This window comes from Clavelina lepadiformis, chromosome 4 (genome assembly GCF_947623445.1).
Source record: "Clavelina lepadiformis chromosome 4, kaClaLepa1.1, whole genome shotgun sequence".
In the NCBI taxonomy this organism is placed as follows: Eukaryota; Metazoa; Chordata; class Ascidiacea; order Aplousobranchia; family Clavelinidae; genus Clavelina; species Clavelina lepadiformis.
In genome coordinates, this window is record NC_135243.1 from 22130948 (window position 1) to 22154579 (window position 23632).

General features: G+C 36.0%; 3 protein-coding genes and 1 long non-coding RNA gene across 5 annotated transcripts; 2 read left to right on the forward strand and 2 right to left on the reverse strand.

The window, feature by feature from the left end:
* Window positions 1-1974: 1974 nt before the first annotated feature.
* On the reverse strand, window positions 1975-7159 carry LOC143452247 (atlastin-3-like). The gene is made up of 15 exons (XM_076953136.1): window positions 6942-7159; window positions 6641-6837; window positions 6342-6494; window positions 6121-6276; window positions 5946-6002; window positions 5553-5787; window positions 5202-5396; window positions 5056-5123; window positions 4805-4951; window positions 4379-4450; window positions 4130-4297; window positions 3968-4039; window positions 3534-3689; window positions 3291-3356; window positions 1975-3154 (listed from the first exon to the last, which is right to left on the reverse strand). The coding sequence occupies exons 1-15, from the start codon at window positions 7000-7002 to the stop codon at window positions 2825-2827; spliced, it is 2133 nt and encodes a 710-aa protein (XP_076809251.1). The 5' UTR covers window positions 7003-7159; the 3' UTR covers window positions 1975-2824.
* A 5783-nt stretch (window positions 7160-12942) lies between these two features.
* On the forward strand, window positions 12943-15945 carry LOC143452250 (uncharacterized). 2 transcript variants are annotated; one of them, XR_013114969.1, is made up of 5 exons: window positions 12943-13130; window positions 13229-13354; window positions 13605-13725; window positions 14297-14549; window positions 14718-15945. It is a non-coding gene; the product is annotated as an uncharacterized LOC143452250 (long non-coding RNA). The 2 variants fall into 2 exon arrangements; XR_013114968.1 differs by having other exon boundaries at window positions 13610-13725.
* Window positions 15946-16684: 739 nt separating this feature from the next.
* LOC143453048 (general transcription factor II-I repeat domain-containing protein 2-like) lies at window positions 16685-18007 on the forward strand. The gene has a single exon (XM_076954200.1). It carries the CDS (start codon window positions 16685-16687, stop codon window positions 18005-18007), a length of 1323 nt encoding a protein of 440 aa, XP_076810315.1.
* A 1208-nt stretch (window positions 18008-19215) lies between these two features.
* LOC143452831 (atlastin-3-like) lies at window positions 19216-22215 on the reverse strand. The gene is made up of 11 exons (XM_076953958.1): window positions 22123-22215; window positions 21902-22057; window positions 21727-21783; window positions 21335-21569; window positions 20984-21178; window positions 20838-20905; window positions 20587-20733; window positions 20161-20232; window positions 19920-20087; window positions 19758-19829; window positions 19216-19478 (listed from the first exon to the last, which is right to left on the reverse strand). The coding sequence occupies exons 2-11, from the start codon at window positions 22040-22042 to the stop codon at window positions 19341-19343; spliced, it is 1293 nt and encodes a 430-aa protein (XP_076810073.1). The 5' UTR covers window positions 22043-22057; window positions 22123-22215; the 3' UTR covers window positions 19216-19340.
* Between the last annotated feature and the right edge of the window lie 1417 nt (window positions 22216-23632).

Genomic DNA, 23632 nt, shown 5'->3' on the forward strand with positions numbered 1-23632 from the left:
CGAATAAAAGCCGACAATGCTTCATGGTTCTTTGTGGGTTCAGTGATGCGTTGCGAAAGATGTCACATAAACGCTTATTAGTCATCTTGGTTCTCATTATATTTTGATTAAGACTTATGTGTATATAACAACAAAGATTTTTCTTTATATATGTGCTTTCCAAAAATTCCTTTGGTTTTGTCATATTTCATGTAACGCATAACAGCAGTTAACAGTTAACTTTTTAGGGTTTCGTGGAAGTTAGGACCATATACAATCGCAGTTCGATAGGTTATTCTTATTGTAATGCACAATTGCTTAATTGCTTCGTAATAACGTACCCTAACTTAGTTCACCTTAAAGTTAACGAAATGAAAGTAAAAAATCATAACTAAACGCACAGGAAAATAATTTGCACCTGAATAACGCAGTTTTATGTCAGATGAAACGTGATGATGGTCGTGGACCATCCAAAAATACTGTAGGTGACGGGACCCAGTTGGCCCGAGGGCCGTAGCTTGGACAACCCTGGCGTAAAACCATATAACGTTAAACCCAGGAATGGAAACTCAATCTCGGCATCATTTTTGTAACCCTTGAGCGTTGCTTTAGTTAACGCATTTCTCCGCTTGCAGATAAACTACTGTTGTAAGCTCTTTTTGTCCAGTTCGTCATCACAGTCCAGGTTAAACAGTGCCTTGTCTTCAATGGCTGTTTTGGTTTAAGTCATTGTAATGTATTATGCCAGTACGCAGCCTATGTTATGTTACCTCTATCTACGTTAAACCTGTGATGTTTATTTTACGTACATGCGCTACGTGCAAAAGCAATTTCAGCCGTTAGGAAAAAACATTTTTGGTTCCTGTTCTAGGCCACTTTGGCTGCAGATCCTCTACCGCGATTCCAGCGACCTGAGGAAACTTATAACTTATGAAGTTATGAGCGCCAAGGTAGAACAGCTCACCATTTTACCTTCAAAAGGACACAACAGACTTGAGGGTAACTTTAATATTTTCATTCGAATTTTTAACGAGAGAAAAATGCCGCTTTTCAAGCTCATCTCCATCATAACTGATGTATTATTATCATTGGTCGCACCAGTGGGTTCATTACACTGTGTAAGGAAAGTGAACCTTTCCTGGATATGCTGAAATATTTCTGTATCATTCGTCAACAAGCGTTGTGTTGAAAGATTGTAACTGAAAGTAATAACTGATACCACCTGGCAGACTGCCAACTCTTAGAAACAAGCTTCGACATTCCTGATTATGAGAAGTTAGTTTCCTCTTCCCAGTTCCAAGTCTTTCACTAAGGTTGGAAAAGATTTCCTTATTTGAAATTCAGCGAGCCCTGTTTTGTGTCTGGTTTATTTTTGAGTTAAGTTCATAGAAAGGTCAGTTACGGCTATTTCTCATCATACAGATCGGAAGGATAAAGGAGTAGGAGGAGCTAGTATCCACCAGAACACAATGTGCAAACTGAAACTGTGTTAAAGAATTTTTGTGTCTTCTTTTTTGGTAGAAATAATTAGGGTTTGTGATGTTATAGCCTATACCGCATTACGTGAAAACAAAGTAAATATTCGCTAATCGCAGGCTGAAAATGGTATGTGTAGTTTTGCGATGCTAAAAATTTGACCGGCTGATCTCACGAAGTTATAGCCACTTAAAACGAAGACCTTGGGTGACAAAAAGTTGGGCACCCTAGTCTTCGCTAAGTCTCTATCTTGCCTTTCTTATGTGGTTATTTACTTTAAATCGACGTTCTTAGAAAATGCTCTTTCTCCTAGCTTTCATTACAAACAGATGTTTATCTCCAGCTAAAGGGAAGCGTATTTAACACATCTCTACAGTACTGTAACTTCGTCAGTCAGTCAGCTTTGTAACTTTTAGCCTCATTGAGCATTCTATTGTGTTTAATAATACTTCTGAACGTTATCAATAAAACAGATCGAATTTCTTTTATTAAATAGGTATTTTATTATATCAATTTACATTGTTCGCAGATATATTACAATGATCATATTTCAAAGAATTTGCTGGTAGGACTACATAAGAGAAAATAGCACTGTTTGCAAGCTAACATCACTACAACAAAAACGATATAATTTCATACGCACAATTACAAACTAGGTTTAAATTAAAGTTATAAATTTCTAAACGGGTTTCTTTATGCAAATTTTAAATGCATTAACCATTACTTCATTTTTCTACAAAAAATACAATATAGTAGCCGTCCAATCGTAGCCAGGAAAATGTCTTTCATATTGTGGTTAACAAATTAAATCAACAAGGCGGCCATAACGCTTTTAACTTTAATAGTATTTTAAGCAACTGTATTTTATTGAAACAGACAAATAAGTATTTAATCTGCAGAGCAAAATTTCCAGGCAAAAAAAAGTACAGTATTATTTGGAAGGGGTTCATTTTGGAGCGTTTAACTGATTCAGTAAAAAAGCATTATTTGAAATATATTTCTCCGCCTAAAAACATATATTTTTTACATTTATTTGTATAAAATAAGCTTCAGCTTTTAAAAAAAAAATTTCTATTGATAGTAAGTTAGTTTTGCAACAAGATTTCAAGTTGAAATAAGAACCAAGCTACAGTAAAAATACATTCTACCGATAACCATCAAATTCTCAAATTAACTTTCAGAATATAAAGGTTCTAGTTAAATCAAACATAAAATGTGGGACTTTAAATCCTGTTTTCCCTTCAAAAAATTTAATAAAATGCAAAGTTAATTGAAATCCCAAATCATGTTTCCAATCAGGTCGATATTTAAGAGAAACCAAATTCTAACATTCAAACCCAACTGACAAGCTTTCTTGTATATGTCTATTTCACCACCATGAATCTTTTGCTCCTATGCCATAGAGCGCACTAATTCCTGCTCCAACACCTAGAGCAATTCCAACTGGTGGAAAGACGATTCCCAAACCAACACCTAATGCCCCAGCACCTCCGGCTGCACCAAACCCTGTTACCATTTTTACCTTCCTATTTCGTTCATTGACCTCTTCATATTTCGAATTTGACTCTTTTTCCACGGTCGTGTAGGTGTTATTTCCATTCATTACATCTAAGTCGACATCTGTACGTTTTTTACTTGCTTTAAGAAGATCCTCTTGAGCTGACTTCAAGGAGGGAGGAGGAGTAAAGTAGCTGCCCACCTATAAACAAATAACGATAATCAAAGTTTTGTCAGTATCAACAACACACATTAATTGCTTTCTCTTCATGTTCTGGTATTTGAAATGGTACCTTCTCAGTAAATGAACAACATGAAAAGTTATTGAAATCAAATACCTTTTCAAGTTCGGTTCTGTGTTTTTCTGTTTCTTTATCTTCGATTAATTTGCGATTCTTTTTTAACTGTATACAAGATGAAATGACACCATTTCAAAGTTTGAATAAATCTTATGAAAACAGTTATATTGAAGTTGTTTTTGTATTTAACAAAGTAAATGTTTAAATAAACGTTTCGTTAAAGAATAAAATGTTCGTTCAAACTTATTTTTTAAATTGACGTTAAAAATAAAGCATTCTTACGTAATTTTTCATGAAATTGTTGATCTTTTTTATGAGAATGCTTTTTCCCTTTTCATTCAAACTTTTATCAAAGTTTTTTGTTTCCTCATCAAAACACTCCAATAATTCACTTTGTACTTGATCACACCGTTCTTCGAATTTTATTGAAGGTGTATTCTGCAATGAAATTAAATTAACACTACTATGAATTCATTTGAAAGAAGTTGTGTATGTACTGCTAGATCTTCATTACATCTAAACTTGTAGAATTGGTTTATAGCTATATACTGGAAAAAGCGTAAACTGGCATTGTTAAATAGTTTTTTTGTCATTCAGTTGACATAAATACGAAACAGCAAAGTAGTTTTTATGCGCAGTAATTATACTTTATACAGTAGTGATAGTAGTAGGCCTACTTATGATTCTGATTACAAATTTTGACATTTCAATGATACCTCGAAATGTTTGAACCACTTTTCTGCCACTGTTTCAGCTGCGTTTTCCAAATAACGATGTTCTACTTGCCCCTGTTTGAATGCACATGTGCGTGTATTGAGTACACGAGCTTAAACAACGACGGGAAAATAAAATGTTTTAGGTTTAGAATTAAGAGTTACCTTCATTGATTTGAACATTGACATTATTTCCTTTTTTAACTTGTTCAATGCTGTAGCTAAGCTATTATCGTTCATCTTGATATGATTAGCTTTGAGACGATTTTCAGCGTTTTCTTTTTCATTAGAATGGACTTTCAGGAATTCTTCAACGCCTGAGAAATCTTTTTTCTGCAGAAATACTTTGCTAGTAGTTGGCAGGAAGTAAGGAATAACGAAAATTAACAGTAAATTACAATTTATAAGGCTTACCATATGCATTCTGTACATTTCAACACATTCTTCTAAAAGGGCGTTGTTTTTTTCTTTTTTTTGTTCTAAAAGCTGTACAAACAGCATTTAAAAACCAAGATGCAATATTGCGAGATACTTTGTTTAAAAATTTTAGTAACTGGAAATTAAAATGCACATAATAAATTTCTACTTTACTTTAATAGGCATTTGGACCGAGACCACATAAAATATTATAGTTGACCTTATAATGGTTTGAATATACTGAGTAAAAAATAAACATCATTTGTATCTTGTAGTAACAATATACGTTAAAAATGATCCGATCAAACTATTTTTGAAAGCATTGATTGTTGAAAACATATATGTAACATCAAACAGATACAACTCGATTTTAAAAATTTAAATGATGGTTATTTAGTCTAGGAATTGAAACAATAACAATACATATATATTTTCAATTTCTTGCAGCAAATTCTCTTGGCCCTTTATCCTGAGGTCTTTGTTACCATGTTTCGATTTTTCTTGAAACTCATTGAGAGCTTTTTTCAAACCACGTTCATGACGCTCGTTGAGTGGTTCATTGCCAAAATTCTGTAAACAGAAACTAGGTTTACTGTGAGCGACCAATCGTTTGATAATTATTAACTCTCATTAATTTCAGTTATTGGGTAATTTTCAGTTGGTAGCGTTCTTACCTGCAAGCACAATCTGTAGATGTCAACACAATCGCGGAAGATAAGTTCTATTTTAGCTGCTTTTCCCGCCTGTAGCGATTGATACATATTTGTAAGAATGAAGCATACATGAAGTTAATTTCTGCTCAATTTTAGATTATAACTTTCCTCAAAATATGATTCTACTGTATCGATTGATCCTTGGTTGATGACATCAGCAAAATGACTTGCGAATTCATATAGTTTCTTGCAATTAAGCTCTTCTGCGCCTTCCCGCTTCACCATGAGATTCTCATTCTTATTCTCAAAGCAGAGATAATGGAAAAACTCAGTCGCTTTCTTCATAAAGACAAGGCCGACATCTGACAACAACGTTGCAATACTATTTTTAAGAACGAGATTTTGAAAATAGTTTTTGAAATATAAACCTGACTGTTAATAATAAAACTATTTACTATAAAGTTTTAAGGCAACGCAAAGAAAGAGCATGGGTTTTCATTAATTTAAGGTATTATTACCTTTCATATCACAAACTTTGGAGTTTTTCCCCATTTCTTCGATTTTGGGAGCTGGAGAGGGCCAAAGATAACATGAAAGCTCCGAAAAGTTTTCTTTGAGGAATTTGTTGGTTTTGACGTTTTCATCTGCCCCGTCATCTCCGTCAAGAACAGTCTTGAGATAGCATTTTCCACCATACAAACCGTGCTTGTGATCTTCTATTGTTTTCCAGTCACGAATAAGGAACATGAAGTTCTGTTCCATAAAAAACCAAAATAAATTTGTAAAAAGAATTATCTTGTAACTATTGAAAACAGAAATACTCAATTACACTAAAATTATAGGTTTGTATTAAAATGAGTTTACGGTATGCCTTAAGTCCAAGTAACGGAATTGAATAGCTAGTTACTAACCTGGATTAAAAAGCTAGACTTTGTATCTCTAACATTTTGTGCATACTCTGCAAAGTTCTGAAAAATCGTGAAAAGTTTTAGTTAATGCGAAATTTCATAGCAATGCTATAAATCAATGTTAGTTTTTAGGTTGTTTTGTGAAAATAAACGTAAAATAAATCTTAATGCAATTTACCCCCAAAGCTTGAAGATGAAGGCTATCGATGCTGGTTTTCAAGTTAAAGAATTGGTAGGAACTGAGTAACAGACTTAAGGCGAATAAAATTGAGCCTTCCTTTATACTGGACTTTTGATCAAATGCACCTTGTGTGTCCATAAGAAATAGAGCAACCTGCGTAGGAAGCGATGAATCAAAGTTGGAAATAATTTTTAGTACTTTGATATTTTTAATCATACCTTTTTTTTGGTCTTGGTGGAGATTATAAATGGTTCCTTCGTAATCCATATTCCCTCCGTGCAACCTTCACTGACTCCACCTTGGAACTTAAAAGGTCCAGTGAGCGGCTCTTTGTCGTTTGGGTCAAGTGGTGGTGGAACACTTTTTGTGGTCTTTTTACATAAAAGATTTATCGTGTTTGTCAAATTGAAACTTGTCGGTTAATGGAAGAAAAAAGTATCTTAATTAAAAGAAAACTTAACTTAAAACTTAAAAAAAACTTTTAATTGGGTATATCTTAAAATAGAATTTACCATACCTCTCTTCGTTCGAAATAACGAACAAACAAATTGAGCAAAAAAGATTTTCCAGTTCGAAATGGGCCTGCCACAGAATAAATTGCAACAGGATATTTTGCCACTTTCGGATTTCCAAGAACCTTTTCAAGAACGCTTTTATCTAAGTTAATCTTTCCATTCTCTCTTTTGGTAATCTTTATCGCCTCAGTCTCGTTTACTGCAAAATATATTGCACTTTTTTTAACGACGTAAATTGTTATTACTGCAAAAAATGAAGACAAATCAAGAAAGGTAATAATGATTTTAATCCTTTTTACTTACAGGATGTTGTAGAATAAAAATCTTCGTCTTCGTTTGAAAATTTTAACACATCAAAGTCCATTCTCACGATCTTAAGCAAAGCATCAAAACAAAACTGCCTTTTCGGAAACAATATTTGATTTTTATTTACTTTTCTTTCACCGTTAAAGTTCCATACTGTGTATAAGCGTTTTTATATTCAATGAGTAACTGAAGTCATGTTTAACCTCATATCCCGTACATCTTGTGTTAAGCATTATATTACGATACTTATTATGAGAGCACCAAGTTAGCTATGTTGGCAGAGCTTGCAATTTTCAACTACATAGTTAGTTCAATATGCTTTTAGTGCCGTTGTGAACTTTTTGACCTAGAAAAGTTAAACAATCGAATTTTGCAAGCGCGTTGACCTTTGAGCAAAGCTGACAAGGATTCTCCTCGAATTTCTTTGTGAATTTCTCCACGTGACGGTCAGAATTCTCATTAAGGTTGAATAAAAATTTGTTTGGTTAATTTGTTAAATTGTTTTTTTGCAATGAAACACGATGTTTGTAATTCATGGAAAGGAGCAGTTCACAGTGTTTCTGGTTTGTAAAGGAAACACATGAAAAATACGCTGAGAAGCACCGTTCAAAACTGTCAAATCGCACAACCATTTAAAAATGATGACGTTTCTGCTGAACTGGGCTTGGGTTTGGCATACCCGTAGTGTAAACCATTATAGCCTATAATGATTTAACTGCACTCTCTTACCTTTAATCTCGAAAATTAGTTTCGAATAAGCTAAAAATTTACTAAGCTTTGACCTAAATCAAAATACAAATACAATTTCCAATGAACTATCTTACTGTTACATTAAACGGCGTTTAACCAATTTAATTATCGACATGCGACAACTAATTAATGCGACAACTCGCAATTGATAAATATGGCTCACATATGACCGTTACTCTTATCACTGCAACACATGACAAATGCAAATATAATGTACTCTTTGGCTGTTTTCAGGTTTACCCCTGTAAAGCAGTTGTCAAACAAAGTATCATGTTTGGAGTGATTGCAACACTTACCAAAGGCTTGAGAGCTGTATCGTCTCGTTAATTATTAAATCACGTTTAAACGCTTCTTCAGATATAGAATTGCAAAGCATGAATGATCGCATGGTTGCAGCTGACGTACAAATTTTGTACACTCAAACAACACTCACAAACGGTTGCAAAATTCAAGTGGCAAGCAACGGGGACCGTTGTATGTGACTTATTGACATTTTATTTCGTGTCAGTTATAGTTACAATGCAAGAGATAACTTGGCTATACCTATACTCTTTCATACTATTTTGATTGCAATAATCTGATACAGTTTGAAACACATTTTGTATGTGGCATAGAACAGAAGTGTCCACAATTTTTTCACTGAGGGCAATGCACTAAAATGCTAACCAGTGGCCGGGCTATTTACTACGCGTGAAGATTGTTGCTTTGCTTACAACGTAATAAAGATTAGGAAGATCATTAACAATGCCATCGGTGGTAAAATTTATTCTGTATCTGAAAATGCTAAACAGTATGTCGAGGAAACATCACTTAAAGCTTTAAAAAAATTACCCAACCGTAGCGACCCACTTGTCGCTACAACTCTAAAAAGTGCAACAAACGCAAAGTCTACGCAGCTTAGCGCTATATAAGACAAAGATCTAGAAAAATTATTATTCAAATGATTTTGTTCTGAAAATGGGCGAATAAAAGACGACAATGCTTCATGGTTCTTTGTGGGTTCAGTGATGTGTTGCGAAAGATGGAACTCTTCTACATGTAACTCATGTACATGTAACTCATAACAGCACTTAACAGTTAACTTTTAAGGGTCTCGTGGCAGTTAGGACCATATACAATCGCAGCTGGATAGGATATTCTTACTGTTTTGCACACATATTAAATTTCTTTGTAATAACGTACCCTAACTCAGTTTATCTTACAGTTAACGAAATGCAAGTAAAAAAATCACAACTAAATGCACGGGAAAATAACTTGCACCTGAATAACGCAGTTTTATGTCAGATAAAACGTGATGATGGCCAAGGACCATTCAAAAATACTGTAGGTGACGGGACCCAGTTGGCTCGTTTCTTGGACAACCCAGGCGTAAAACTATATAACGTTAAACCCCCGATGGAAACTCAATCGCGACATCATTTTTGTAACGCTTGAGCGTTGCTTTAGTTAACGCATTTCTCCGCTTGCAGATAAACTACTGTTGTAAGCTTGTTTTGTCCAGTTCGTCATCACAGTCCATGTTAAACAGTGCCTTGTCTTCAATGGCTGTTTTGGTTTGAGCCATTGTAATGTATTATGCCCATACGCAGCCTATGTTTTATTAATTATTATCTTTGTCTACGTTAAACCTGTGATGTCTATTTTACGTACATGCGCTATGTGACGACGTCTTTGTTTGCTTGACATTGCTGACAATCATTCTATGTTGAAGTGACCTGTTGAACAAACAGGTCACTGCTGCTTCGGGTTGCTTTGAAACAAAGCCTCGAAACAAACTACAAATTTTACCATTTCTCCTTCAGCTTCTCCTGGATAAATATACCAGACTCCGGAAGAATTTCCAATAAACTTCTGGCGTTTCTCATTGTTTCCACCAAAGTTGCTGTTTCAGTTGGATGACCCATCGCACAAGTGTTCTCCTTACTTGAATAAACAATCAAACTTTTCGCTTATGTTGTTCAAGCGTGTTTCAGAGGTTTCTTGCATTGAAATTTCAGAATTTGCGTTGGTAGATATTTGTGTTTGACCCGGCGTTATTGTTGGTTGACAAGTTGTTTTTTGATTACCCCCTTCGGAGGTTTCGAAGTCAGAAAGGGACACATTGTCACAAAGCGAAACGACGTTATCTTCCATTTCAGTTGGAATCGAAGCTTGTTCTCGTTGTTCTTCATGAGTTGTTGATTGCGATTGTTGGTATTACACCACTTTAACGTGATCGGACCTAATTATTTTTTTACTGACATTAAAGTAAAGATTATTGCCGTGATTATTCTTGGCGTGACGTGTTAATGTAGCAACGAATCCCCTACAAATAGTCCAAATGCATTTGAAACAAAAATGTATGTCCCTTTGAATCCTTGACAATTTTGTCGGTGTACCGTCAGCTGATTTTTGGCTAACCGAAGCGCCCTGGAAAACTCTGAAAAACTTTTTGCTTGCTTTTTGTGGTGGTCGGACGACTCAACCCACGGACGATTCAACCCGGACAATTCAACCCACGGACGATTCAACCCAGGACTATTCAACCCCGGACGATTCAACCCACGGACGATTCAACCCGCGGACGATTCAACCCGCGGACCATTCAACCGCGGACGATTCAACCCACGGACGATTCAACCCGCGGACGATTCAACCCGCGGACGATTCAACCTTGGACGATTCAACTCTGGACGATTCAACCCACGGACCTTTCAACCCAGGAAGATTCAACCCAGGACGATTCAACCCCGGACTATTCAACCCGCGAACATTTCAACCCACGGACGATTCAACTCCGGACGATTCAACCCGCGGACGATTCAACCCACGGACGATTCAACCCGTTGCCGTTCAACCCCATTCAACAATGCCCTCAAATCACTATTTCTGTGTTCTCATCCGAACATTTGGTCATTTTTGGACGGTATAAAACGCGATATCGCGATACAACGGCTCGGTGCTCAAAACGCAGCAGTTGTTAATTTGGACCAACCACGAAGCAAATACACGCACCTGGCTCACAGACTTTCGGCAAAGGTTTGCAATTATGCAAATGAGCCAGATAAATTGATGTATCTGCGTGCAATCGCTCATATGAGCTAATTAATTACCGTTTGTAGTACCCTTTGTTTGTAGTAACAAGAAGTGGTAAAAGAAAGAAAGGAAACACAAAACGCTTTATATTAGCTTAGGCCTATTGCCGCCTATATATTAGCTTTATTTAGCTTACATAATATTGGCTACAAAGTAACTTGGTGATAACCTTATTAACCTAAGGCCCTAAGCCAATCGTCCGTGGGTTGAATCGTCCGCGGGTTGAATGGTCCGGAGTTGAATCGTCCGTGGGTTGAAAGGTCCGTGGGATGAATCGTCCTGGGTTGAATCGTCCGGGGTTGAATCGTCCGGGGTTGAATCGTCCGTGGGTTGAAAGGTCCGTGGGTCGAATCGTCCTGGGTTGAATCGTCCGGGGTTGAATCGTCCGTGGGTTGAATCGTCTGCGGGTTGAAAGGTCCGCGGGTTGAATCGTCCGCGGGTTGAATCGTCCGTGGGTTGAATCGTCCGCGGTATGGGAAATGGTGTAGTGTAATGGTGGTTTAGGGATGACCTAAGCCAAACCAAGTCTTACAGTCTTATAGTCTGACTCCTATGATTGTCTTTGACTCCGTTGCGTTTACTGTCTCTATATTGCTTCTTAAATCAACACCAACTTCATAAAGTTTAATTTGTTATATTGTCCGAATAGGTTGTCACATCGAAACCAATTAATCATCATTCCACATTTTGAATAGAACTATTGTTTGAATTCAATACTGAATGTGGCAAAACGTAAAACAGATCCAAAACTAAAAACCGAGAGAAGTACTAGCAAGTCCTGAAGGGACAAGCCCTTGCAGAGACTCGCCGGCCCGAGCATCCAGAGCATAACGATTTGAACCAAGCTTAACGTTTTATATCATACACGTCAGCCAATCAGCTAACGCCATGTTCATTTATCGTTGCTACGTGTATGTGTGTAATATCTATTATTCTACGAATCTACGTCATCCAAACATTTCATCAAGTACACTTCAAACTTTACGCCGTAAAACAACGCTACTTGAAACACTTCAATCTACGTCAGCCCGCTACAAGCTTTGCACATTATTATCTGCCTGGAGAGAAATCAAAACTTTATGCAATGCCAATAAATATAACTAATTGCAATTTCTACATGATCCCCACAGCGGGTTGAATCGTCCGTAGGTTGACTCGTCCGGGGTTGAATCGTCCGTGGGTAGGCCTATACGTTTTCCGATACGCAAGTAAACGGATACGGGCATTCCGCATACGATACCTATCAGAAATCTACCATTTATTCAGAATACGCACGTACCAAGCGGACAAAAACGCTTCCGCATTTTACATACGAAACCGAGTAGAACATTGCTATACTTTTGTCCGCTAAACGTAATAAGCCTACCGGTATATGCTGTGGGCTTGGTCCGCAGTCGCCATAGTATTTACAGTACTTTAGATTAAATTATTATCAGTGTCGTTACATTTCTGTAATGTAACGTAAAAATCCTGTACCGCTGCTAATTTAAGCAACGTAGTAGTTTTTCATTAATGTGGTAGTTTGTCAGCTTTAGTTCTGTAGTACGCTCCCGGTAGCCTAGACCTGTATAGTGTAGGCCTATAGGTTATACTTCTCAGTACCCTATTGCATTAAAGTGCCGTAAAAGTATCGTAGCCTATGCAGGATCTGTAATTTGTTCATCTCCAGACCATAGCATAATTTCTATTTTTGTACTTATGTCATCTTCAGTAATTTGCGATGTTACTGTTTTCTGGCTAGGGCGCTAGGCCTATATACAAAACAATACACTCACTAACCCTAACTGCTTGTAGGCTTATAGCTTCATAATTTACTGTAGCAGTAACAGTATTAGGTCTACACCACACACGTATAGAATATTTATCAGTAAAGTGATGTAAATTGTTAATGGTTCTAAACTTTAGAAAACATAGCCTATTCTGTCATTGTAATGTAACCATTTTATGTGTAGATTTATGTTAGTGGTAGTACCGGTAATTGGGTAGTTAGTAATAATAGACATTGAAAAGCTTGTTCAATTAGTAAGAGCCTCTTTTGTCCATATCTAAGTAAAACTTTGCAGCCTGCTTGTATTTCATACATCTGAAATTTCGAAACATGCATATTTTGGCTTACAGGAGTGTTGTGGTAATCTTGAATTTTAAGTAGGATGTTGTTACTCTTTTCAGCTGATTATGTAAAAAAGTGTAGGTTTGTAAGAGACCAGTACATAAAATAGAAAAAACTTGTGTCATCCTCAAAAAGAAGTAATGCTGGGGTAAAAGATGATACCACAAATAAATGCTGGAAGTTATTCAATGAATTGCGTTGGCTAAATGACACGCTCCAACATCAGCTGTATGCAATTTATTTAAGAAAAGGTTGAATGTAATGCTCAACTATACTTAAGATTACACACTTTACAGTATAACTAAAGGTTCGCTGAATTTATAGTGGTTGTTTTATGTTGTCTTTGTAGAACTGACCGCAATTTCGACAATATTGTTGGCAAAGATCGTCTTGATGTCATAATTTATGATAATGAGCTGCAGTATATAATGTTGCTTTCAACCAATCATAACTTGAAGAAAGTTTATGAATACTGGTATGACCACTAACATCTGCATTCGTTGCATGTGCTTTGAAATTTAATTTATTATCCATTCTCTACCACTAAAAAAGTGCTCTGTATTTTTAAAGTTAGTGGTAAGTCCAAAAACGATTTGGCCTTAATAAAAACACATTTGGTTGTAAGTAAGTATATTGGATAAAGGTTTTTACTTCTAAAATTTTCCGGTTAAGTATTTTTGCGTTATATGTGTACCATAAACAACCCATATTTATCACTTGATTAGGACAGAATTGGCCAGTCGGTGGTGGCGGCCAGTATGATGTTACAGTGAAAAAGCAATTCTCAGGACTTAAGTGTTTGGATCACGTATGAATAGACTGTTTCATGTGGCCGACAACAAATAGGTATAATTGAATGCAAATTTCAGTGCATAACAGAAATATCTTGTGTAATTAAGCATAATCTAGCTTACTGTTGCTGTATTTGTATAAGTGAATGTAGATACTAAGCTACAGCTTACTGAGCTCAATCTTTGCTATTGGCATTAGCCTAGACCTGTACTCGTAACTGCCGTAAAGACAAGAATGCTTCACGATTATATGTACTGTCATATCTGTAACATTTCTATGAAAAGTTCATTCATTTTGTAAATAATGTTGCATGCTGGCTGGTACTAGTTGCTTACGTTCTATCCAAAACACGTTACTGACCTATTACTACTATCATACCTAATTTAACCCCAGTCGTCAAGTATATTATTTTTACGTTGTTACTTCATACTAGCCACCAACTCTGTTATAATTTGCGATAAAAGTTTGGCAATAACTGCCTAACCACTAGATATTATTAAATATTCTTTCTCTAATATGTTTACTGACAACTTCACTTTGATGTAAGGCCAACTTGTTTCTGGACTTACCTCTCACTTTAAGTTGTATTTGTCAATTTTATGTGACCTTCCTGCTTTCACAACAGGAAAAGATGAAGACACCCATCTTTTCCAGCTAAATTTGAAACCAGCTGAATCAGACTCTGGGAGTTTTCTGGAAACAATTGTCTCTTCCAGAAAACACTTTGTTAATCCTGAAATCGTCATGCCTACAATTTCAAAGTGAATGCACTCTTCAAACAAACAAATTCTTCCCTTGGAATGAGAAAATGCAGGCACCATTTCCAAGTATTGCATCTTAATGATTGCAATTAAAAGAAAGGACCAACATATACTGCTGTATGTACATAAAGTACTTGAGCTGTACGTTTTCAATAATTAGATATATATGCACTTATGCAGCAATTTGTACACTGGATTTAAAGCAAGGTGCCATTAATACACATCCAGCAACAATTATTAATTTTTATTGTGTCTATTATTACCACTACTCTGGTTTTTCTACAGATTTTGTCGTCACTGCTGTACCACAGTACTGTACTTGAGTATGTCTGTGGCATGCTATGTGCCTGTATCTTCCCCTGACTACTATATTGACAATTCTACTTCTTATACTTTGGCTGTTTCATCGCTCACAGCTTCCTTTGTTGATCTCACGCGACTCGATTCACTGTGTCCACAGTCGTCTTCCTCACCTCAACTACCACTAATCAGACCGGGTGTACAAGGCTGTAGTTACTTCATGCCTCGACGCACTGATCTGGCTGAATGGCAACGAAGGGTGATTGGCTCTGTGTAAAAGCAATTTTAGCCGTTAGGGAAAACAATTTTTGGTGCCATTTCTTGATTTTTCTGCTCCAACAACCACTTTGGCTGCAGATCTTCTACCTCCATTTCATCGACTGGAGGAAACATTTTGGCTTGTTGCACAATTTCCTTCACTGGCAAAAATCTACACTAATAATAGTGGCAACATCTGCTGTCTATATTGCTCACTTGCAGCAGTTTCTTGACTTACTCACGTGTCAAGTTCCCAACGACAATCTGCCATATGACCAGTACAAACAGTAGGCTATTTGCAAAACATGTTGCACTTGCAGTTTCCATACATAATGTAACTGTATTATCTTCTGTGATTATTCCTTCAGTCATCCATAACTTCATTAATTGAATGTTGTTTTTTTCATGCTCACTTTTGTTATCACCAGTATGTTTCAGCAGCATTGCTAACTTTTTCCTTCCTACCGAGAGAGATATGGAGCGGCCTGGGTGGTGTTTTTGATACTGTACCATTACATTATTTCTTGTAAAAGTGTTTAGTTATTAATTGAAATTTATGAATCTGTTTTTACATGAACACTTCAACTGTCGATTGATATTTGGAAACATGCTCTGAGTAAATTCGTGTTAACAACCTTTCAATTTCAACCTTTCCTTTTAGTCTTAGTGGGTTCCCACCTTGTTTTCCGGCATCTATTTTGATAAGAAGTCTTTATCGGAAATGCCCGCTTCAGAACTTTAACACTAGTTATTTATTCTTGTCTTCACGTGTCAGCTTTAGCTATATGTATCTCCCATTGTGTAAACATTCTTATGCTCATTGCACCAGAAAAACACGCAGGGTTTTTCATATCGAACAGTTTAACCAGAGGTTCCCAACCGCGGCTCTTAGAGCCGCATGCGGCTCCAAGCTAGCCTTCCTGCGGCTCTCATTGACCCCTGAAAATCCCACAAAAAATATAAAAAATCTATTTATGATAATTAGGGCGATTATTTCTTGACTTGTCAAAAAAAGTCAAAACTTATAGCGTTAGGTCAAAATTTTTACAAAGTCAAAATTGTTTACAAACTTCATTGTCATGGGGTTGTAGAGGTTGCACTGTCAGTGAACTTTTCATTTTTCTTTTCATCCATTGTAGCCTACTTTATTCTGTTTTGAATGGCCCATTGTCTACTTATAGTGAATCATAAACGATTAATGGAATTAATTAGGTTGATATGGTGTGACGGTCAACACACCACGAAACGTGTAAAATTTCTAGTAAGTCCTATAAAACAGACTGAAAAAAGCAGTTATTGCGGCTATAAAACTATAATAGGATAATCAGCCATTTGCATAAGTTTTAGTATATTCAGCCTAAAATTATGTCAGATCAGCCTTCAAAAAAAGCACGTACTCTTCAGCAGGAGAATCGGGTCTTTCAAAGCGCTTGGGAAGAAAAGTATTTTCAAATTGAGGTAGACAACAAAGCACATTGCCTTCTATGTCCTGCGGTGATAAGTAGTGTAAAATCTTTTAACATTGAGAGGCACTACAAAACTCATTCTTCAAAATATGATTGTTACCAAGGAAAAGAAAGTTGGAATCTCTTAAGTCAGCATGGAATAAGCAAACAAATATGTTCAAGGTTAGTAATGAATCTGGATGTATTACCAAAACATCATACAAGTTGAGCTATCTACTTGCTCGCAATATGAAACCATATTCGGATGGTGAAATTATGAAGCAGGCGATAGTTAGGTTTGCAACAGATTGCTGTTCAAGTGCCATACAACAAAAGGCAAAAAAGTTGCAGCTGAGTAATACTACAGTAACTCGGCGCATTGAAAGTATATCAAACGACCAACACGATCAGCTTCTTGAGAAATCAAAAAATTTTGTATACTACTCTTTTGCACTTGACAGCTCAAAAGACTTCACTGGCACAGAGCAATTAGCCGTGTTTATTAGGGGAGTTATGCCGGATTTTACGATTTATGAAGAATATCTCACTTTGCGTTCTCTCCATGGCACAACTAAAGGAACAGATATTTTTCGTGAATTTCATGCTACTCTTGAAGAAGCACATTTGGACTCCACAAAGTTGTTTGGAGTGGCAACGGATGGTTGCCCTTCCATGATTGGAGCAAATCGAGGACTTCAAGGGCTCATCAATAAATGGCGAGAGGAAGATCATCTTGCTCCTGTGACATGGCATCATTGCATTTTACAACAAGAGAGTCTTATTGCTAAGTCACTCAACATGTCTAATGTGATGGATGTGGTAACAACAACCGTAAACTGGATTAGAGTCAATGCACTTAACCATCGGAGGTTGAAGAAGTTTCTAGCAGATACTGACGCTGAGTATGGTGATCTAATCATGTTCACAGCTGTGCGATGGCTAAGCCGCGCGACATGTGTCAAAAGATTCTATGACCTTCTTCCTGAGATTAAAACGTTTGCTGAAGGAAAGATAGATATCCCTCAGCTTGACGATGAAGTTTGGATTGCTGATTTGGCGTTTTTTGTTGATATCACTACACACCTTTCCACTCTAAATCGAACTCTACAAGGCAATAGCAAGTTTTGTCACAATTTGTACAGCACAGCAATTGCTTTTGTTAACAAGCTTTGTCTTTGGAAAACGCAGCTTGCAGGTGGTGTTACAATACATTTTCCAACGTTATCTGACCATCGAACCAATGGATCATTTGAAGCATACAGCAGACTTATCAGTAACTTGATTGATGAGTTCAACCGCCGCATTAACGGAATGAGTTTATTTTTGCCAATGATGAACATGTTCGCAAATCCTATTGCAGTTAATGTGGCCACAGCTTCTGATAGTTTTCAATTGGAGTTGCTGGACATGCAGTCAGATATCGAGCTCAAGCAATTATTTCGAAGTGAAGACCTACTTGAATTTTGGAGTCGAGTTCCAGAGGGAAAGTATCCCAACTTGAAAACAAATGCCCAGAAATACGCCTCTGTATTCGGATCAACTTTTCAGCAAAATGATCAGAATCAAAAATAAATATCGCAGTCGGTTGACCGATGACCACCTCAAGCAGCTACTGCATACTGCATCCTCTGCAATTGCGCCGCGCTTTGACAAACTTGTTAAAGCCCAAAGCCAATGCCAAGTTGGACATTAAATTGTATTGTGTTATTTTTCTTGTTTGTGTTGCTATTCGTTGGTACATGCTTTAAAATTTTCGTTATAATTTCTTGAGTGTTTTCATGCGGCTCCATACGTACTCTGAAGTTTGAAATTCGGCCCCAACACCAAAAAAGGTTGGGAACCACTGGTTTAACTCTCTTCACGTTATAAGCTCGCACTTCTACCAGCCAAGCAGAGTTGGCGGAGTGAAACACCAAGATCAACAGATGAGTCATCTAAGTTGGACATGGTGATTGCAATTTAATACACATCTTATAAGCGTTATTATCGCCTATTTATTCTTGTAAACTATTTCTGTTTTAATATTAAAACATTTCGGAAGAAAAAAGGTTAAAATATTCTAACCTACGCAACCATATACTATAGTCAGATAATTCAACAGGTAAATTGAGTTAAGATAAGTGAAGACACCCTCATAAGTTAAGATACCGGTACTCATAAGATAAGCCCAATGCTTTTCAAAGTAAGCCTTTGTCGAGGCAGCAGACGGCCATTTCAGCAACTTTAAAAATAAAACAGCGATCGTGAAGGTCATAACAGATTTGCAACTCTTTCGTAATATTACTACAAGGGAATGGCCGTGGATGTGGAGGAGCAACTGAGGAAGAATATTGACACGTGTAAACGCCTTTTCCTTAAAGTTGATTAGTCGACTGAATGTTGGTAGTAGAGTATGAATTTTGAAGTTATGAGCGCCAAGGAAGAACTGCTCACCATTTTACCATTAAAAGGACACACACACCAGAGGCGACGGTATCTTTAATAATTTCATACGAATTGTTAACGAGAGAAAAATTCCGCTTTTCAAGCTCATCTCCATCACAACTGATGCGGCACCTGCTATACGATTGGCCGCACCAGTGGGTTCATTACACTGTGCAAAGAAAGTGTAAGTGAGCGTTTCTTAGATATGCTGAATTATTTCTGTATCATTCATCAACAACCGTTGTGTTGAAAGATTGTAACTGACAGTAATAACTGATACCACCTGGCAGACTGCCAACGCTTAGAAACAAGCTCCTACATTCCTCATTATGAGAAGTTAGTTTCCTCTTCCCAGTTCCAGGTCTCCCACTAAGGTTGGAAATGATTTCCTTATTTGAAATTCAGCGACCCCTGTTTTGTGTCCGGTTTATTTTTGAGTTAAGTTCATAGAAAGTTCAGTTACGGTTATTGGACGTATTGGTCACCATACAGATTGGAAAGATAAAGGAGCAGGAAGAGCTGGTATCCACCACAGCACAATGTGCAAACTGAAGCTGTTTGAAAGAAATTTTTGTTGTCCTTGTTTGGACCGTTCTTCGAATTTTATTGAAGGTGTATTCTGCAATGAAATTAAATTAACACTACTATGAATTCATTTGAAAGAAGTTGTGTATGTACTGCTAGATTTTTCATTACATCTAAACTTGTAGAATTGGTTTATAGCTATATACTGGAAAAAGCGTAAACTGGCATTGTTAAATAGTTTTTTTGTCATTCAGTTGACATAAATACGAAACAGCAAAGTAGTTTTTATGCGCAGTAATTATACTTTATACAGTAGTGATAGTAGTAGGCCTACTTATGATTCTGATTACAAATTTTGACATTTCAATGATACCTCGAAATGTTTGAACCACTTTTCTGCCACTGTTTCAGCTGCGTTTTCCAAATAACGATGTTCTACTTGCCCCTGTTTGAATGCACATGTGCGTGTATTGAGTACACGAGCTTAAACAACGACGGGAAAATAAAATGTTTTAGGTTTAGAATTAAGAGTTACCTTCATTGATTTGAACATTGACATTATTTCCTTTTTTAACTTGTTCAATGCTGTAGCTAAGCTATTATCGTTCATCTTGATATGATTAGCTTTGAGACGATTTTCAGCGTTTTCTTTTTCATTAGAATGGACTTTCAGGAATTCTTCAACGCCTGAGAAATCTTTTTTCTGCAGAAATACTTTGCTAGTAGTTGGCAGGAATAACGAAAATTAACAGTAAATTACAATTTATAAGGCTTACCATATGCATTCTGTACATTTCAACACATTCTTCTAAAAGGGCGTTGTTTTTTTCTTTTTTTTGTTCTAAAAGCTGTACAAACAGCATTTAAAAACCAAGATGCAATATTGCGAGATACTTTGTTTAAAAATTTTAGTAACTGGAAATTAAAATGCACATAATAAATTTCTACTTTACTTTAATAGGCATTTGGACCGAGACCACATAAAATATTATAGTTGACCTTATAATGGTTTGAATATACTGAGTAAAAAATAAACATCATTTGTATCTTGTAGTAACAATATACGTTAAAAATGATCCGATCAAACTATTTTTGAAAGCATTGATTGTTGAAAACATATATGTAACATCAAACAGATACAACTCGATTTTAAAAATTTAAATGATGGTTATTTAGTCTAGGAATTGAAACAATAACAATACATATATATTTTCAATTTCTTGCAGCAAATTCTCTTGGCCCTTTATCCTGAGGTCTTTGTTACCATGTTTCGATTTTTCTTGAAACTCATTGAGAGCTTTTTTCAAACCACGTTCATGACGCTCGTTGAGTGGTTCATTGCCAAAATTCTGTAAACAGAAACTAGGTTTACTGTGAGCGACCAATCGTTTGATAATTATTAACTCTCATTAATTTCAGTTATTGGGTAATTTTCAGTTGGTAGCGTTCTTACCTGCAAGCACAATCTGTAGATGTCAACACAATCGCGGAAGATAAGTTCTATTTTAGCTGCTTTTCCCGCCTGTAGCGATTGATACATATATGTAAGAATGAAGCATACATGAAGTTAATTTCTGCTCAATTTTAGATTATAACTTTCCTCAAAATATGATTCTACTGTATCGATTGATCCTTGGTTGATGACATCAGCAAAATGACTTGCGAATTCATATAGTTTCTTGCAATTAAGCTCTTCTGCGCCTTCCCGCTTCACCATGAGATTCTCATTCTTATTCTCAAAGCAGAGATAATGGAAAAACTCAGTCGCTTTCTTCATAAAGACAAGGCCGACATCTGACAACAACGTTGCAATACTATTTTTAAGAACGAGATTTTGAAAATAGTTTTTGAAATATAAACCTGACTGTTAATAATAAAACTATTTACTATAAAGTTTTAAGGCAACGCAAAGAAAGAGCATGGGTTTTCATTAATTTAAGGTATTATTACCTTTCATATCACAAACTTTGGAGTTTTTCCCCATTTCTTCGATTTTGGGAGCTGGAGAGGGCCAAAGATAACATGAAAGCTCCGAAAAGTTTTCTTTGAGGAATTTGTTGGTTTTGACGTTTTCATCTGCCCCGTCATCTCCGTCAAGAACAGTCTTGAGATAGCATTTTCCACCATACAAACCGTGCTTGTGATCTTCTATTGTTTTCCAGTCACGAATAAGGAACATGAAGTTCTGTTCCATAAAAAACCAAAATAAAGTGTAAAAAGAATTATCTTGTAACTATTGAAAACAGAAATACTCAATTACACTAAAATTATAGGTTTGTATTAAAATGAGTTTACGGTATGCCTTAAGTCCAAGTAACGGAATTGAATAGCTAGTTACTAACCTGGACTAAAAAGCTAGACTTTGTATCTCTAACATTTTGTGCATACTCTGCAAAGTTCTGAAAAAGCGTGTAAAATTTTACTTAATGCGAAATTTCATAGCAATGCTATAAATCAATGCTAGTTTTTAGGTTGTTTTGTGTAAATAAACGTAAAATAAATCTTAATGCAATTTACCCCCAAAGCTTGAAGATGAAGGCTATCGATGTTGGTTTTCAAGTTAAAGAATTGGTAGGAACTGAGTAACAGACTTAAGGCGAATAAAATTGAGCCTTCCTTTATACTGGACTTTTGATCAAATGCACCTTGTGTGTCCATAAGAAATAGAGCAACCTGCGTAGGAAACGATGAATCAAAGTTGGAAATAATGTTTAGTACTTTGATATTTTTAATCATACCTTTTTTTTGGTCTTGGTGGAGATTATAAATGGTTCCTTTGTAATCCATATTCCCTCCGTGCAGCCTTCACTGACTCCACCTTGGAACTTAAAAGGTCCAGTGAGAGGCTCTTTGTCGTTTGGGTCAAGTGGTGGTGGAACACTTTTTGTGGTCTTTTTACATAAAAGATTTATCGTGTTTGTCAAATTGAAACTTGTCGGTTAATGGAAGAAAAAAGTATCTTAATTAAAAGAAAACTTAACTTAAAACTTAAAAAAAACTTTTAATTGGGTATATATTCAAAATTAAATTTACATTACCTCTCTTCGTTCTAAATAACGAACAAACAAATTGAACAAAAAAGATTTTCCAGTTCGAAATGGACCTGCCACAGAATAAATTGCAACAGGATACTTTGCCACTTTCGGATTTCCAAGAACCTTTTCAAGAACGCTTTTATCTAAGTTAATCTTTCCATTCTCTCTTTTGGTAATCTTTATCGCCTCAGTCTCGTTTACTGCAAAATATATTGCACTTTTTTTAACGACGTAAATTGTTATTACTGCAAAAAATGAAGACAAATCAAGAAAGGTAATAATGATTTTAATCCTTTTTACTTACAGGATGTTGTAGAATAAAAATCTTCGTCTTCGTTTGAAAATTTTAACACATCAAAGTCCATTCTCACGATCTTAAGCAAAGCATCAAAACAAAACTGCCTTTTCGGAAACAATATTTGATTTTTATTTACTTTTCTTTCACCGTTAAAGTTCCATACTGTGTATAAGCGTTATAATATTCAATGAGTAACTGAAGTCATGTTTAACCTCATATCCCGTACATCTTGTGTTAAGCATTAGATTACGATACTTATTATGAGAGCACCAAGTTAGCTATGTTGGCAGAGCTTGCAATTTTCAACTACATAGTTAGTTCAATATGCTTTTAGTGCCGTTGTGGACTTTTTGACCAAGAAAAGTTAAACAATCGAATTTTGCAAGCGCGTTGACCTTTGAGCAAAGCTGACAAGGATTCTCCTCGAATTTCTTTGTGAATTTCTCCACGTGACGGTCAGAATTCTCATTAAGGTTGAATAAAAATTTGTTTGGTTAATTTGTTAAATTGTTTTTTTGCAATGAAACACGATGTTTGTAATTCATGGAAAGGAGCAGTTCACAGTGTTTCTGGTTTGTAAAGGAAACACATGAAAAATACGCTGAGAAGCACTGTTCAAAACTGTCAAATCGCACAACCATTTAAAAATGATGACGTTTCTGCTGAACTGGGCTTGGGTTTGGCATACCCGTAGTGTAAACCATTATATAATGATTTAACTGCACTCTCTTACCTTTAATCTCGAAAATTAGTTTCGAATAAGCTCGAAATTTACTAAGCTTTGACCTAAATCAAAATACAAATACAATTTCCAATGAACTATCTTACTGTTACATTAAACGGCGTTTAACCAATTTAATTATCGACATGCGACAACTAATTAATGCGACAACTCGCAATTGATAAATATGGCTC